Source organism: Erpetoichthys calabaricus, chromosome 4, assembly GCF_900747795.2.
Source record: "Erpetoichthys calabaricus chromosome 4, fErpCal1.3, whole genome shotgun sequence".
Classification (NCBI taxonomy): Eukaryota; Metazoa; Chordata; class Cladistia; order Polypteriformes; family Polypteridae; genus Erpetoichthys; species Erpetoichthys calabaricus.
The window spans coordinates 259893840-259911428 of NC_041397.2; the positions used below are offsets into that span (position 1 = coordinate 259893840).

General features: G+C 36.9%; 2 protein-coding genes and 1 long non-coding RNA gene across 5 annotated transcripts in view; 1 reads left to right on the forward strand and 2 right to left on the reverse strand.

The window, feature by feature from the left end:
• dop1b (DOP1 leucine zipper like protein B) overlaps positions 1 to 647 on the reverse strand; it is a 220362-nt gene extending 219715 nt beyond the window's left edge. Inside the window, exon 1 of one of the 3 annotated variants that reach the window (XM_028800692.2) lies at positions 421 to 647. The gene's annotated coding sequence lies outside the window, so the exon portion shown is untranslated. Of the gene's footprint in view, positions 1 to 322 lie in introns of all 3 variants that reach the window. The other 2 variants (XM_051926282.1, XM_028800693.2) reach the window with 2 other exon arrangements.
• Positions 648 to 732: 85 nt separating this feature from the next.
• Positions 733 to 4225, forward strand: LOC114650814 (uncharacterized). The gene is made up of 3 exons (XR_003716055.2): positions 733 to 1102; positions 1280 to 1436; positions 3384 to 4225. It is a non-coding gene; the product is annotated as an uncharacterized LOC114650814 (long non-coding RNA).
• A 649-nt stretch (positions 4226 to 4874) lies between these two features.
• On the reverse strand, positions 4875 to 17471 carry cbr1 (carbonyl reductase 1). The gene is made up of 3 exons (XM_028800697.2): positions 16831 to 17471; positions 10775 to 10882; positions 4875 to 6054 (listed from the first exon to the last, which is right to left on the reverse strand). The coding sequence occupies exons 1-3, from the start codon at positions 17114 to 17116 to the stop codon at positions 5618 to 5620; spliced, it is 831 nt and encodes a 276-aa protein (XP_028656530.1). The 5' UTR covers positions 17117 to 17471; the 3' UTR covers positions 4875 to 5617.
• Between the last annotated feature and the right edge of the window lie 118 nt (positions 17472 to 17589).

A 17589-nucleotide genomic window follows, 5' to 3' on the forward strand; every position in this document is an offset into this window, starting at 1 on the left:
GACATTGTGAAATAATACATTGCCTCAATACATGCCTCATACAGATATATTGCTGTAAACTAAATCATTAATATTTTAGATATTGCCCATTTAAATGTGGTAAACCATGTACAGACTTTGTATTCAATTCATTCTACACATTATGTATGTATCGAGAGTATATTATAGACTGAAACGCCATTTTCATATAAAAGATTAATCACCTATTAGATATATCTCGTGTAATATTCATACAGCTCACAAATGGAGGCAGAATACCAACTGCGATGCCCCGAGCGCCCGCCGGTTGCCCATTATCTCCCCGTGCTCACTCAGCACTTACATGGTACTTTTCGGGCTCTCTCACGCTCGTCTCCCTCCTGCTCACCATGGATATTAGCAGGCAAACCCAGGCGAGGATAAAAGAGGCGACGCACCCACCTGCTCCGCAAAGTTCATTTCATGCAACGTTTCACAGCATCACCGGGAACGGCCCTCTGCACGTCCGTTTCTCCTTTATCGGATATCCTCCCCGCTCCCAAAACTGAACAGCCGTGGAAGAACCCAGCGGTTCACTGTACACAACTAGCGACGTGTCCGTGACCCAAAGCGAGAAAGCAGCCGCTCAGCTGATTAATTTTAAACCCACAACTTCCTGGTAAGCCACCAGGAACAGGAATGGGGCGTGCGAAATATGTACACCTATTTAAAAAAACGAAAAATGAACGGTTTAATTTAGAGGTTTGGCTTAGGCTAAATAATCTTCAACGAAATGTGATTAGCATCTTGTTATCGATATCATACAGTACTTAACGCATTTTGTAATACTTTCCAGTTTATTACTGAGTTAAGAATTAATTCAATTCGGCAAAGTAGATCAGACAGAGTTTTATGACATGCCCTAACTGTTGTCTCTTTCATCGCGTTCCTTTTGTTTAGAGAGAGCACCTACATTGTACGTCGGATGCTGGTGATTCCGAACTTCGTATACTCGGTTATTTATTATTTTAACTGCAGAGGTAATTTGTTTAATTTCAAATGCAATAACTGTTAAAACATCACTTTTTTAATACACCGTTTATCACGCTTGTGGCTGCTGTGCGTCCTCTGCATCTACTCTCAAGTGAGTAATCCTGACTGTAAAGTTATCTTATAAAAGTTAGCTTTTTGAATTACAGCATTGATTTGGACATTTGCAATTTAGAGGTGAACTGTCACTATAATACTATGAGTAAAGGGTTTTGTATGCGCCTGTACACATCCCTTCCCAATTAACGACATTAGCTTTTTTCCATTTCAGGGTAATGGGGAACTGGATTCAGTCTCAGCAGTTTGCAAGACAGGTAGCAACTCTAGACAAAACGTCAGCTCATCGTCGGGAACAGTTATGCATATGATACAAAATATTTCAGGAAGCATCATGTCCATGGCAAGAAATAATGCTGTTTTACTGGATTGTAAGTGACTGGCAAAAATATTTTCCAATATGAATTTCAGAAAGACACTGAAAAATGTTCTGCTTGTTTCAGACATTGGAATCCATACACTTTCTTGATATACTGGTTTACACTTCTTCCAAATCTAATGAAATTAACCATTATTCCTTGTACAGGGCTGATTTGTCTTTCGAATAGTTGTGTTTCTGGGCATAAAAATTCTAGTAGAACCATTCCGGTGGGTTAGAATGAGAGAGAGAACAGCTGTCAGAAGGGACAGAGCCATCCTGAGAAATTGTGCAGAAGGTTGTGTGTGTATGTGAATAACAGAGAAAGAGAGACATGATCAAATAGTTACAGAGCAGAATTTACCAGACCTGTTCCTCTGCCTAAACCTGTTACTCATGGGTACATGGTTGCACAATGGATCCTGGCTTGGATCGGTTCAGCTCATGGAGTTGGGAAAGTCAATGCAGATGTGGTTTGTATCTGACCTCAGATGAGCAGTGTTAGGTGAAGCCAGTAGCAGATATGCAGGTAGCAGAGGTTCAGAGAAAAGATCACTGGAACTGCATGGAAGGTAGGTATTAGTGACAAGGAAGGAGAAGAACTCCACTGAATCTTGCAAGGGAAGAACACTGTATTGTACAATGTTAGGCTGTTAGCAACAGTGATGATAAAATGTCAGGTAAATAATACGATAAAGAAATCACACAAATTTGAAGATCTATCAAAATATTGCCATAGAGTATAACCACCAAATCACAGTGTTAAAAGATTTCTCAGATCAACAACAAAACTCAATATTGAAAATAGAAATGCAAATGAATAATTCAGAAACTTCCAATTTTTATTCAGTGATCAAAGTGCTAAATCATATTTGTAGATAAGTAATTATAATAATGATGATGACTATCCAAAAGAGTGAAAAGTATAAGTTCATAGAAGTTTTAAATTGTGTCACAAAAAATCAAAACTAAGGTACATAAAGTTGCAACTGTAAAGTTCAGGCTGCACATGCACCCACTGGAGAAAAGGTATGCCTAGAATATCGCAGTACCCAATTGCCTGGTGAAGCAACCTGAAGTCGAGCACAAAGCAAATTTCACATATTCCAAAAATAAATATTTTTGTATATAGGATATTACATTAAACTCAAAAAAACCTGAAAAATATGAATATGATGACTAAGTTGAATCTGCTATAATTATTTTAACTATATTACATTATTAGGCGAGTAGATTACTTGGTCCGAAGACCAAGTGGCAGGTCCAAGCCTCCGTAGGTTTAGTAGGATACTACTGCCTGTTTGTCCCTCACTTCTCAGAGAGGGTGGCACCCTTTCTGACAAAGAAGCAGACCCTAACATGGTGGTATGGAATGCTAAAACAGAAGCCACATTCTGTGACTTAAAACAGGCCCTTATATTAGCACCTGTATTGATGACTCCTGATGATGCTTTGAACACGAGTTTCGATGCCATGCTGAGCCAAAGTGTTGATAGTGTTGAATACCTCCATCATGTTCGTGAGGCAGAAACTACTGGATCAGGAGACCAGGTATGCAGTAGTGGAAAGAGAAGCTCTGGAGATAAAGTGAACTATTAACCAACAGAGGTACTACTTTGTGGGCTGTGAGTTCACTCTAATGACGGACCATCCACCCCTTCAGTGGATAGCAGTTCATAAGAAGTCGAATCCATCTGTCACCAGGTGGTTCTTAGACCTTCAGCCTTTTTGGTTCAAAGTCCTCCATTGTAAAGGTTCTCTCCATGCCAACACCAATGCCCTCTCTCATATTCATGACCTAGCAGTTCGGGCTGCCTGACGCGGTGGGTCTGGACTGGGCAGGAGTCTTGTCACACGTGTGCACATAGGGGACAGTTTAAGAGCTCTGGTGATTGTAATTACCCGTCGCTCCAGGCGTGGATACTGTGTTCTAATGCCTGTTCTCTTCCTCCCTCTGCAGACCAGATGATTGACAACTGTAACATCTGTGATGTTACTTCAGGTGTCCATCCACCTGGACCTACCTCTTCCTTCCAGACGAACATATAACCAGAAGTTCAGCCATTTTGAAATCAGTTCACTGTGGAACTCCTGTCTGAAAAGACATTCCTTGCAATTATTGCTTGTTTTCTGCTTTTCAGTTATATGGGGTCACTGGCTGGTGCCATAACTCTTTATCATAGTCTGTCTAATCTCTTACACCTTCTATGTAAAACAGGCGCTTTAAAGGAAGTGTGCATGTGCTTCTAGCAACAATATGGGATTGCATGAGACCATCTTCAGGTCCATGACGAAGGCATGAGCATACAAATAACAATACATATGTACACAGTAGAAATTAAAAAAAAAAAAAAATTGAAATCCTAAATATCCTTCAAAACTAGACAGAAATGAGCAAAGGATCTTACTGGTTTTAAATCCTTTTGAAGCTATCAAAAAATACAAATCCATATTCAGTACAATGCATAATGAAAGTGTTTTCTTTGTTATTCATGACTTTGCTTATTTGTTCATCAAACTAGAGCCTCAGGAAAGTAAGAGCACCAGCCCATCTCAGTTTATTCACACACATATTTATCCATATCATTAGAAAAAATATTTGCTGATTAAAAGCATCACATGACCAAGGACTGTTTAAGGAAATTAGGGATGTCCCAAAGTTCCCAGTTTTTGTTGATAGGTTACTATCATATGTGATTTCATAGCAAAGGGTCTGTATATGTGTGTCAATGGGATATTTCACTTCTGTCTTTTAAATAAATTTGCAAAAATTTCTAAAATCTTGTTTTTGCTTTGTCATTCTGGTGTTACTTGTATTTTAACATGAGGCTGCAACATAACAAATTGTGTAAAAACTGAAGGACTCTGAATACTTTCTGTAGGTACTGTACATACTTTCCTATAAGATTAAAAGCATAAAGTATGTTATTTAAGCACCATATTATCAAACTATAAAAAGGAGCATATAGATAATAGAGGCAGACTTTTCGTACATGTATGGAAATACTGGATGGACACTAGCCTCCTCATGCTGCCAGAGTTTGAGAGACTAAATCAACGGTGCTAGTTAGGTAAGTATTAATTTCTTTAGGAATGTTTCTCTTAATTGGAAGACTCTTTGAAACAAAGAAAGTCCTGAGATTATAAGAAAAACTGGTGCAACCTGTACAACTGAAAGCTTCCCTATGGATGGAATTGAAATTTCACTTCCCAGGCTATATCCAGCAATCATACAACTGTGTTATTTCATCGGCCTCTTTTAACTACTCATATTAGGAATAATGAAAGCTGGTGTTAAAACAAGCAGTTATTTTCATCTTTGCTTTGTTTACCTCATTATATGCACCATGGGGGGGGGGGGGGGGGGGGGGGGGGGGGGGGGGGGGGGGGGGGGGGGGGAGTGGGGCGTTGGTAATGCTAGTGGCAGATTGAATGCTTTCAGAAGCCCTGCAGTTCAGTAATTTCCAGAGAACACATGTAAAAAGTGATATGTTCTTTAGGGACAAGATGGTGATTACACCTAAATGTCACACTAGTTGTACTGGTATTTGATACTGCTGTGTATACAGATATCTAAATCCCATGAAACAGTTATAAGCCCCAATTTACAAAATGTTAACAATGCAAATGTTTTTGTTTTCCTGTTCTTTTTTGCAGTCTAGCCTTTAGTATGCCCTGTATATTTGTGTCCTCATCAGTACAATAATTTATTTTTGTCTGGTATAGTCCTAACAGTAATGCTAGAGTTCAATATATCCTTTGGAAAACATCAAAACTGTGAAGTTCACTCAAAACCATTGTAACTTTTTTTTTTAAATAATTTGTTTATTTTTGAATTGTACTTTTTAATTAACTCTGAATTAGAATAAGGAGAGATAACAATTTCAGGTCTCATGGAGAAGCGGCAATAAGTAAACCCATATTGTTTGGCATTACAGTATACACTTAATAAAATATTACATGCATTCTAAATAAAATCTGATTCAATTTATTTGAACTTTTTAAGTAAATGGCAGAAAAGGCTTTCTATTTTTTAAAGAGAATGCAAAACACTGAGTAGATACTGTACAGGATGTGCATTGTGTCACTCACTCATTCAATTCACAATTCTCAATAATTCCAAAAATTAAAGATTTTCAAACAAAATAAGTTTGCAGTGCAAAAAAAAACCCCTTTTTTCTCTTTTTTCATATTTTACCAACTCTGGGTTTTCTTCTCACAGACAAATTGCCCATGAGGCTCAATGTCCTCCTCAGATAACAATGCCAAATAGACAGGGGTGATGGCTCCCTCATCTGGGGTCTTGGTTGCATGGGGACCAGCCATGTCTGTTTTTACCCAGCCTGGACAGCAAGAATTGAGAAGAATTTTGTCTTGTCCTCTTTTGTGGCTCACTTCTTTAGCCTGTATCCTGGACAAAACTATCACACCAATTTTAGAGACACCATATGCCCAGTTTGGCCAGCCTTTTTGAGTGTGCACTCCTTTCTTGGCATCTTCAACAAAACTTTCCATTAATTCCACCAGTTCTTCCTCAGTGATATCTTCACTTCGAAACTTCTCTTTTAAAGCTTGACTGCACTGCCTCAGGGCCATTGAGCCAGCAATGCTTGCAATATTCACGACTCTTCCTGGAAAGCAAAACAAAAAAAAAAACTTATTGAAAACAACCATATGCCAGACACTTTAATCCAGGGTTGCATACAAGGTAAAGGTAATAATAATAATAATAAAACATTTTATTTATATAGCGCCTTTCCCATGCTCAAGGCACTTCACAGAGTTTAAGATAGAACGGCAGGGTATGCAGTATATAGCATTGTACAAACCAGATAAATAAATAAAGAAGATTAAGACAGTAAAATGTTTACATATACAATATATCTTTTCAATTGAAGGACAGATGGTTAATTGACATATTTTAGGTCACAGTGAGTCAAAAGTTGGAATTCAGGTGAAAAATTCTGAATACCACAGCCAGAAGATCACAGTGCTCTCAAAATGACATCTTCTACACAGTATAGCTAAAGAAATACTACAAACATTTTGTCAAATTCAGATATGCAAACATTTGAAGATTTTTGAATATTATTTATATTTTATATTATGTTTTGTGATAACATATACTGTAAGTTTGGCTGATCCCCAAAAGTAGATGGTGCCTTACAAGATAAGGAAGATTGCCTTCTGTGGTCTAAGAAGCCTTATCTCAGGCATCTAATGTGGACTGCAGGAAGCTACCAGAGGTCACTTTCTCTCTTTCTATGGTTCACTATTGCCTTGAGAAGTGAAGTCTCCATTTCTTGTTTAAAGTTTGAGAAAGCCACTAGAAAATTATTTCAATTATATGTAGCTGGGCACACGGATGGATTTTCACCCATCAGGTCTAAGGAAGACTACAGGGCCCACGTCCTCTACTTGCTGCCTAAGTGCATACAGTATTGGTGTGTTCAGATACGAGACCTCAGGATCACTACTGGTTTTCTACTCTTTAAAATATGAAATGGACACTGGTGTACTATGTGGGCCACTTACAGCATTTACTGTAATTGACTCCAGAATCAGATGTAAATGGGTGTCTTGAACCATTTAAACACAAACACACAACACAGTTGAGGAAGAAGAGGCACAGTGTTCAAAGATATAGAAGAACTCAGAAGTGGAAACTGTGAGTGACTTATAAATGAGGTATTTCTACCATTTACCAACTACCATAGACTTACTCTCTTTTTACATTTTAATTAAATTTGTGCAACGGGGAGAAATGTTTAGAATGTTATATGTCAGTGTGAATGAAAAAGAGGTGCTCAAAGATAACCCATTTTGAATATCTCATAATAAGTTATTGATTTTGCAATAATGGGTTACCAAAGACGAATGATTTTGATAAAGGCTTGACAGATACACTGGTATCGCCTGAGAAATCATACTCTTTTTCGAGTTACAAGGCATCTTCAGTTATGAGAACCAATGTGGCATTTTAGATTATTTTGTATGAGTATACAAAAGAAAAGTCGAAGAAGCAATACAGTTCAGCATCTTATTGTTCTGTTGGGCAGCTAATCCACTTGTTGCTGCCACACCTGGGTACTCAACTTCAACTTCTTGCCTCTTGTCTTCTCATTACAGTGGAGGATAAAGAGGTACAACATGCCACAGCAATTTAGTTCAAAGAACTCAGCACCACTTACTCTATCTTTTTCTTTTCCAATGTCCTTTCCCCGGCAATCACTAACCAGTCCACAGCAATGATATCACTGCCACTACTTTTATATTCTGTATTTCATTGGCTAGTGTGATAGTGATGCCATTTATTCTTGACTTTACTGTACTGTTGCTGTTTTGTGGCTGCTTATTTAAATGACAAATGCTGTGCACATAAACAATGAGCATGTGCTTGCTTGGTTTGTTATGTAATTGTATGCTTGCATGGTATGGTTGCTACAAACAAGCTTAATGGGAGTAGGTAAGAAGTCATATTATTGAGTTTTTAATGAAGGGGAAAAATACATCTGTAGATTTTGCATTGATTATTATATTTTAACTATTGAAGTGATAGTGTTTTGTGGAATTTGGTATTATTTTATCAAAATGGGTATCAATTCTGGGACTCAGGAATGCATAAATTGTTTTCCTATTGAATAGTGATTATGTTTTCAAAATTATAAGAATTCATGTTTTTAGTAACATATCATGCTTGTAAAGAGGGGGAATCCAATAACAATTATATAAATTATTATATAATATTATATATATTTTACGCAGTTAACTATAATTTAAATTCTTATAATAATGGAGGATTTTAATTACCCAAATATTAACTTGGCTAAACCCAATAAACAGTGGAGCACAGGAACAGGAATTCAGATATTATAATGGATTGTGTCAGGTCAGGGAACATGCGCTGAATCCACCAGATGACGAAACAGCTCAGGATCTTTGTTGGCAATACCCCAGGCAGACACACGGTCCAGTCCCACCCTCGAGAAATGACCATCTATCTGCCACTCCCAGGTGTTACATAAGCATCCCCTTGTGTTGTAATATTTATGTAATAATAACATTGAGAGGGAGAACCTTTCAGTACTTAATATTTTGTAATAATCCAGATAAAATTTTAAAAAAGAGATTACTTAATAGCATATTAAACATTTTATAATTAACTGTTGTTTCTGTGTATAAAATCATCAAAAACTAAAACATAAATTAAGGCATTTTAAACAGATGTGACAATGTTTTAGTAAGTACTGTTATGTCAATAAGCACTACTAAGTACTGGAACTGCTAAGTTTGGAGGTTATTATGGAGCTGTGGAATAGATTTAAAAGTAATTTACATACAATTCAGGGCAAGTTCATCCTAAAGTTTAAAAGCAATACCTAACAGAAAAGAAACCCATAATGAATGAGTAAGGGATTAAGAAAGAAATTAAGGAAATAAAGTTGTTGTGGAATACACATAAGTCAAAAGAAGTCTAGTGCTATTGATAAGATCTGTGAGCCAAAATAAAATAAGAAATTAGAAGGAAATGATTATTGTGTAATTACAGTATTGTATTTTCAATGTATTGGTCACAATAGAAAACGGCAGCACCAAGAGATTCCTTCAACATTTTAGCAACATGAAACTAGGTGGAATGGCAAATACCATAAACTCAGCAGAATCATTATAGATTGACCTAGAAAGAATTCAGATTTGGGCAGATATGTGTCAGATTTGGGAGTCCTAGTGAGCATACCACTCTCATAATTACAGTGTACAGAAGCAATTAAGGTTGATAGGATGTTGGGATATACAGCATGCTGTGTCAATTACAAGTTGATGAAAGTTTTTTTTTCTTTACAGTACACTTATTGTATTGTGTAGAAAGTACAATTTATTTTGTCCTTGCATGTTTTCCACAGACTACTGTAGTACAATATCAACTGGCCTCATTTGGAATGTTTTATATACTTTTGGTCTCCATATTCCAATATTACAAAATATGGGCTACTATGATCATACTGAGCTATGAGGCGATAGTGGAGGAGTTAAATATTTTCAGTTTTACATAAGCAAAGATTAATAGGAGACATAATAGAAGAGTTTACAGTTATGAAGGGAGTTAATAATATGGATGCTAGTTGTTCCTTTCAAACAAACAAGGACATGGGCACAGGTGGTAGCCAATTGAGGTTAAACGTTGCATACACGTTACAGAGTTGTTTTTTATATACAGAGAACTATAGACAGATGAAGTAAGTTACTAGGTAGTGTAGTTGATGGTACAGACCCTCAAAAGTAGTATAATGGGTTTGTTGAATTAACTTCAGATGAATGACATGGCTACAAAATGTAAGTCACTTTGGATGAAACACATCAGCTGAATGTAAATGCACACCAGATTATAAATTAAAGGAAGGCAGCTTCCCAAATTAACATGTTATATGATACATAGTGGAGGACACTGGTGAACAGATTTACTGTAGTTTTTCTGTTACTTATGCTACTAACAGTGAGTAAATTGCATTTTCTCTTCTTGCTTTTCCATATTTACTCTACACACAAACACAAATTAGTTCATGCTGCAAGGCTGACCAAGTGTGAGTAAATGAAATGTATGTGTTCTAAGCAAACCACTTTTTGATCGTTGTGTAAAACTGCATTAATAACTTCATGTTTTGTATGTCGTGACCTCTGAAAAGGGTAGAGAGATTGCACAACTTATATTTCTTAACCTTGAATTGAAACAAAACACAGGCAAGAAGGCCTTTATGCTTGGATGAGCTTTAAAAATACCAGAAGAACTAACCAAACCAAAAAAACATTAAACCCAAAGTGCCAAACCAGAAACCATACTCAAATAATTCAAAGCACGTCTTAAAAATGGTCTTGTTTTCCCAAACTAATACTGTTTTATATGTTTTGTCTTCAAAGCTATGTATGGATAAGGTAAAATAAAGAGCCATCATGTTATGCTGGGTGACACCACCACTCCTGGCTGTCAATGGTCATGCCCACTTGATTGGCCATAAGCACCATTGCCACAGCAATCAGAAAACTCCATAAAATGATGGTGAAAAAACATCTAAAATGACATTGAAATTATATCACCATCACAACAATAAAATAAACAATGAGAAAAACACTTACGGAAATGCCAAAAATGAAGTAAATCAGATCTAGATATACCAAAATATGGAATCAATATGCTGTAACTCTACTAATTTAACTCTGACTAGTATTAGTGGATTAAACAGGTTTATGTAAACATTGTTTGTACTTACAGTATAACAACTATATGTTCCTCACCCTGTCTTTCTCTAGATCTTTGATATATAGTACTTTGAAGATGCACAGCAGTTATCTTACCTGAAGGTTTAATTATAGGTAGAAACTCTCTGCATATGTCCCTTGTTGCAAAGAAGTTTGTTCTCAGTGTTTCTTCTGCTTGATTTCCAAATGGTGTGGTGTCTGCCACTAATGATAAAAAATACAGAATATCTCAGATAAACTAGCCTTGTGAAATGTTGACATTAAATTTATATTTTGCATAAAATAAGCTAAATACTTTGAGATAAAAGGGTAAGACAATTCCAGGTTTGCTAAACATCACAATGGTTAACTCCTCGAGTACCTTTCTGGTAGGTTGGCTGGCCCGTTTAGGGAAGTATGGGTGAATTTACCCACAGCAACAGCAGATAAGACGGTAAGTGGAAGGCAAAGGTGCTTACCTACTTCCCCTTTTAAAGGCCACTTAGTGTTCAGAGGAGCAGTGAGATAACAACTTGACAGAGTGAGCTTTAACCTGGTAGACCAGCAGGTTGTACACGGTTAAATGGTGGGACTTAAATGCTGTGTTTACATTCAGTTAATGTATTCAGAGTTACATGAGAGCTCACTGGCAGAGAAGACAAGTGATGAGACTCTGATGGAGACATTTTCTGGTATTTTGGAGGTGGATAGTCACTCCACAAGACAAATGGGGTAATTAGAGTAGGGAGATCTAACACAGCAAACAGATATTGTTTGAGTTTTTCTTGTCTGTTACTTTATTGTATGTTATCTCCATAATCAATCATTTTACACTTTTCTTGAAAAAGAAATGCAGGATTTTTGTATTTAAGAGTTTCATTGGGGTTTCTCAGTCTCTGTAGAGATACTATGGGGTACTGTTTATACTATTAATTAATATGTGTTCATGTATCCTTTTTGCTTTTTATTTTAAACACATTATATTTCTTATATAGACAAATTCACTCTTAAGTGAATGATTAATGGGGGCATTCCCCTTGCTACTTTCAGACCCAAACTATATGAAAATACTTTTCTATGTAAGCAGTTTTTTTTGTCACACCATTTTACATTCATTTATGATTGGTGCATATCGTAAATTGCACACCCCCATTTAAATTTGATTAGAAGTTTCTAGTTATTTTATAATTTTTAAATAAATGATTCAGTTTATTAGTTGCTCAGATTGTTTACTGGCTAGTTTCTATCTTTAAAGAGCACTGATGATATCAGAACTCACAAAACAATTCATGCAAACCCTGGTTGCAGGCACAAATTGTTGAGCAAATGGTATGAATTTAATTGTTCATTCTTAAATAATGGGTGTGTATAATACAGTATTAACAAGTAATAATATACAGTAGGTACATTTGTGTTTTTTTTTTGGTCTTGGTTTTCATCTTTCATGATCAGAATTACAAAATTTAAAAACATTTTGGTATGGTGTATGCAATGCAATCAGCATCTCATTTAATCATTGATAATCTGATGTAACCATTATTAATACCATGACTAGAAATGGGAGGAACTGATACAACAGAATACTGCAACATTTTTCCTGACAATACATCATTGCTGTCATGAGGGCAAGTACTGGTAATTTTCTGTCTGCACCATCTAATAGAACACAACAAAATCAATTTTATTAGTAATTGCATAAAAATACATTACATTCCCACATTACCATTAATGATATACTTGTAACCTTACCCGTGCTGTAAAGATATAGACATAAAATGCTCTATCCACATTTATGAAGAGCGTTTGTGCACATTTCGGTTTTGACATTGTTACACAGAAGGTAAGAACTAGTTATTGAGCAGGCAATTTTCAAGCCTTGCCATAAAAAACACACTATAAACTAGGATTATTTTATATTTCAATCTGAAAGATTCCAGGAGGAAGAGGCAGAGAAGAGGCATGATTGTTGGCAGAAGTGGAGGTGACATTACTATTACTCGAGCCTTCGATCTTCCATTCCGAGAGCAAAACAAGGAAGGGTGTGAATGACAGTGCCAACCCAGGACTCAGAGTGGTATTTATTGCAAGCAATATACAAGCTCTGAAGCTGTCCCCTGCTCACACATGTGTGGCAACATACAGTGTGAGATGTGCACTTGAATCCACCAAATCACCTGACTGCATGTTTTGGGAATCTCAGTGAAGTGAAAATGCATTTGAAAAAGAAATCTCATGTAAACTCTCTAATGTAAAAAATGCAAACAGACAACCCTCCATTTGTCTATCAAACCTGGACTCTATGCAGTGTGAGGGAGAGTGCTACTTACAATTCCATTATGTCACACATAACACAACTAAATCTTGCAATTACGGTGACTTTTTCACTCATGTATATGAATACAGTACATTTTAACTTTATAATCCTACATATTCAATTCAGGGTTTGGGAGCCCAGAGTGTACTGGGTGTAAGGCAAGAGGAATTGTCAGTCCAGTGGAGAACATGCATGCACACACACTCACATTCGGCAATTTGACATCGTCAGTCAACCAAACCTATACATCTTTTGGATATCACAGTAGAATCAAATTACCAAGAACAAAAAAACAGAAGGAACAACATGCGGACATGTAGGAAATTTACAAACTACACATACTGTAACTGGGCTGTGATTAAAACTGAGGACTCTATAGCTGCGAGGTAAGAGCCCTAATTACTGCACCATTATGTCATACCTGCCTCTCTCGTAAAAAATAAGTATTTGCAGCCTTTTATTGGCTATTTTAGAGAAATATGAGGTCAATTGCATGCCTATAACAAAAATAAAGTACATACAAGTATCTTATAGATCACCTTTCCATAGTGAAGAGGAATCAATGACCACAGGCAGCCTTGTGCATTACATATCAACAGCATAACCAAACGGCAGCATTGCTTGTAATTTCTCTCTGATCTCTCAGTTTTCCACCTTTGCTGCCTTTTTCTACATCATTCTTTTCCAGCTCCTTCTTCAGAAAATGGATGTGGTTTCTATTGAGTTGGCAGTATTTAAAATATTTGGACCAAATTTATGGTCAGCAAGTTGGAGTCAATGTGCCTTGGGTTACTTCAAAAAGCACCATGAGGGTTTAAGCATTGGATGACCATGAGGCAGAGGATTAGTGAAAATGTTCTGGGTATGTCTTTAACGGTAGTGTGATTCCCTCAGAAATGCATGCTGACTGTGTGAAGAAATTTCCATCCTGTGTGCTCACAGACATATACCAACAGTCAAGCAGGCATAAAACTCTATTAATGACCAGTTACTTAAAGCACTGAGCATGTGGGGAATTTTAGTAGTGTTAGTGAGTAGAAGGTCAAAACACAAATGTAGATCCAATAAATTTGCTTCCCCTAGAACTGACTGAGACAGGATCTTGATTTAGATCACATCATCATCAGACCTGTAGCGAAAACCATCTTAGAAGGAGGAGGCAGCATTATTGACTGGCACATGAGGGCCATCTTAGAGTTGCCAATTAATCCAACAAGCATGTCTTTTCAGGAGTGAACCAGGAGTACCTGAAGAAAAACCTAGAAAGACAACAGAAGAACATGCAAAATCCACACCGACAATAAATGTGCTGGGATTTGAACCCAAGACTCTGAAGCACAGATTAGCATTCATCAGACAGAAGAGTTTGTAACAGAACATTTAGAAATGGCACAATTGCAAAATGGCATGTGTAGGCATAGAGACACGCAGGAGAAGGCTTTCCAAATTTGTGCAGATTTGCTGGACAAAAAGATACCCAGTTAGTAAACTGTGAACATTTCAATTAATAATTACATCATTCAAGCAAGGGTGATGCAAATATTTCATGCTTTAAAGCATGTGAATGTAAAAAATTATTCAAGATGGATCTGAAAAATCTGAAGACAAAAGAGTATGTGCAATGTGCCTTGATGTAGTACATCAGTCATGCCAATAACACTGCTTACTGTCCACAAAATAGGTAAAACTGAAAACTCCCAGTGATGGGTAATGAGCAGAATCAATGATGCTTATATTGTTTAATGCAAGATAAATGTTATAATTTGATTTTCCTGAAGAAAGTTCAAAATAACAAATACAGATACTCCCTTAATTACTGTTAATGGGCAGTAAATACTCATTTTAGTAGCACATTGTTTAAAGTATCATATGCATGGGAAATCAACATTCATGTGGAATCTTTTTTCTGTGTTAGATATTTTCCTTTACATCCTTTTTATATTATTATTTTTGTTTAAATACTTTTTGAGTGTATAAGCTAGATTGTATTTTGGTATTTAGATTAATAAGAGTGCATGGTGATGCAAGTGGTTAGTGCCAAAGTTTTGGACTCATGCCCCTGTGTCAGGCCTTCATGTTCAACCACTGGACATCAAGGCTTCCTCCTACATGCCCTTATAAAAAAATGAAAGTGGATATGGGAAAATATTGCAGTTTAAAGTGGGTGGGCTGTTTAGGGTAGACAGTGCTTGGCTTCAATCAGCATCCATTCTGTTTTTAAAATATATACAAAAGCAATGGCAGTCTATGAGCCCACACTTGCCCAACAGTAATTATGTCAGAGTCTCTCAAATAATATATTTTAGCTAGGATCTCTTCACTCCTGTTAATAACCTATGACTTTGAAAGAGCATTTTCTCATTGTAGGGTCATTATGGTATAAATGTAGTCTACATGGAAAGCAAAAAAAAACAAACATTCACAACTGCATTTTGCATGGTAGAGACTGCTGAACTGACCAGTTCACTTGAATCCGATTGAACATCTCTGGAGAGATCTTAAAATGCCTGTGCACCGACGCTTCTCATCCAACCTGATGGAGCTTGAGAGGTGCCGCAAAGAGGAATGGGCGAAACTGGCCAAGGATAGGTGTGCCAAGCTTGTGGCATCATATTCAAAAAGACTTGAGGCTGTAATTGCTGCCAAAGGTGCATCGACAAAGTATTGAGCAAAGGCTGTGAATACTTACGTACATGTGATTTGACAGTTTTTTTATTTTTAATAAATTTGCAAAAACCTCAAGTAAACTTTTTCACGTTGTCATTATGGGGTGTTGTGTGTAGAATTCTGAGGAAAAAAATGAATTTAATCCATTTTGGAATAAGGCTGTAACATAACAAAATGTGGAAAAAGTGATGCGCTGTGAATACTTTCCGGATGCACTGTATATAGTAGTATATGATGCACATCTTACATCATTGGGCAAGAAGTATAAACTTCCAAATGAAGCAGAAAATGATGTCTGCATTGTTAAAACTCTAAGTAGACACTATTTCTTTTGCAGTTTATTAAAATTGTAGAATTGGGTTTGGCAGAAAAAAGCTATATTTACACATAAAATACATGTATGAATTCATTGATACATTTTAAAAATGGTATTACACCAATATGTAATTATAAATGATAAGCTTCTGTTCTTTACATTTCTGTTTGAAACTTTGGTAAATATAGTTTGGATGAAGGTTTCACGTTTATATTGTGTATTTAATAATGAAATTATGCTATTTCAGGTGATATACTTCATTTTATGGTTGACTTTGTCATACATTGCCAGTATTGTATTGAAACACAGATGTGAAATGATTTATTTCCATTTGAAATGCTTTTTGCATTATTAAGTTCAACTTCTTTCATAAGGGCACCACTTTGCTATAGAAGAACCATAAAATGAGTAATTGAAGGCCAAAGTTTGTCTACAGCGCGAAAACGACATTTTTATACAATCTTCAGAAAGCCATAAATTGGCAAATATGCAGCTGTGGACCAACTATTTTAGACGTAAAAGGCATCTAATACTAAAGAAAAATCCACTTCTGATGTATGGGATAGTCCTTTTTTTCAGTACCACGCCCCTTTTTAAAAGCCACTGTATTACGAAAAATAAAATAATGAATATACAAACCTAAAATCTGGCACACTTTTTGTGAGCAACACTATCTCCATAAAGTATGAAGCAATCAGTTAGTAGGTAGGCCTGTGTTGATATCACGTTGATTGACCGAGTAGTATTAACTAAGGAAGCTATGACTTCACAACCGCGACTTGATGTTTTGGGGTAATGTCGCTGTAGTTAACTTGAAGGCGACTCTTTCACTAGAATTACAACCGTAAAATTTGCAGTAAAACTGAATTATTGTACCTTTGAAGGCTACCGCTGCGTTGTTGACAAGCACATCGACTCCGCCGTACTTGTCTCGCATGAAGTCGTGGATTTTCCTGATGCTGCTCAGGTCGGTGATATCCAGCTGGTGGAAATGGGGACTGAGTCCCTCATTCTCCAGGGTCTGCACCGCGGCCATGCCACGGCCTTCATCTCGGGCAGTTAGATATACGTGCCCAGCAAACTGGCGACACAGAGCCCTTACTATAGCCAGGCCGATGCCCTTGTTGGCGCCCGTCACCATTGCTACTTTGGGGCAGCTCATATTGCAAAGCCGAAAACAGTTCTCGAAAAGAAATGAACAGTTTAGAAACGAGTCGTCCAAATAAGACGATCTGCCTACTGTACTGTGCAACCGACGTAACTACAACGGCGGGCTAAAGTGCAGGAGCACGCAGAGAATTCGGGTTTGGAGTTGTAAACAACCACGTGACCGTAATCAGCCAAGGTAATTTTTTTAGAAGGTACAAGAAGCAGGTGGCGTCTCATTACTGCCCAGACCGCAATCTAAATTTCAGTTAGCGTCATTACAAGTAAAAACTGCCTTTGTCGTCCATCTGGATAAGTGAAACATGGTAAAAGTCGGTCTTTTTATACAATGACTTCCTGTAACACTGTATGCGTGTACCGTGAAAAGGCCTAACTTGACCAATCCATGCTTCGTTAGTGACTCAGGCTCCATGCCTTCCTGAACTGGAACAATATATGCTATTTCTCAATGTAAACACACTTCGTTTC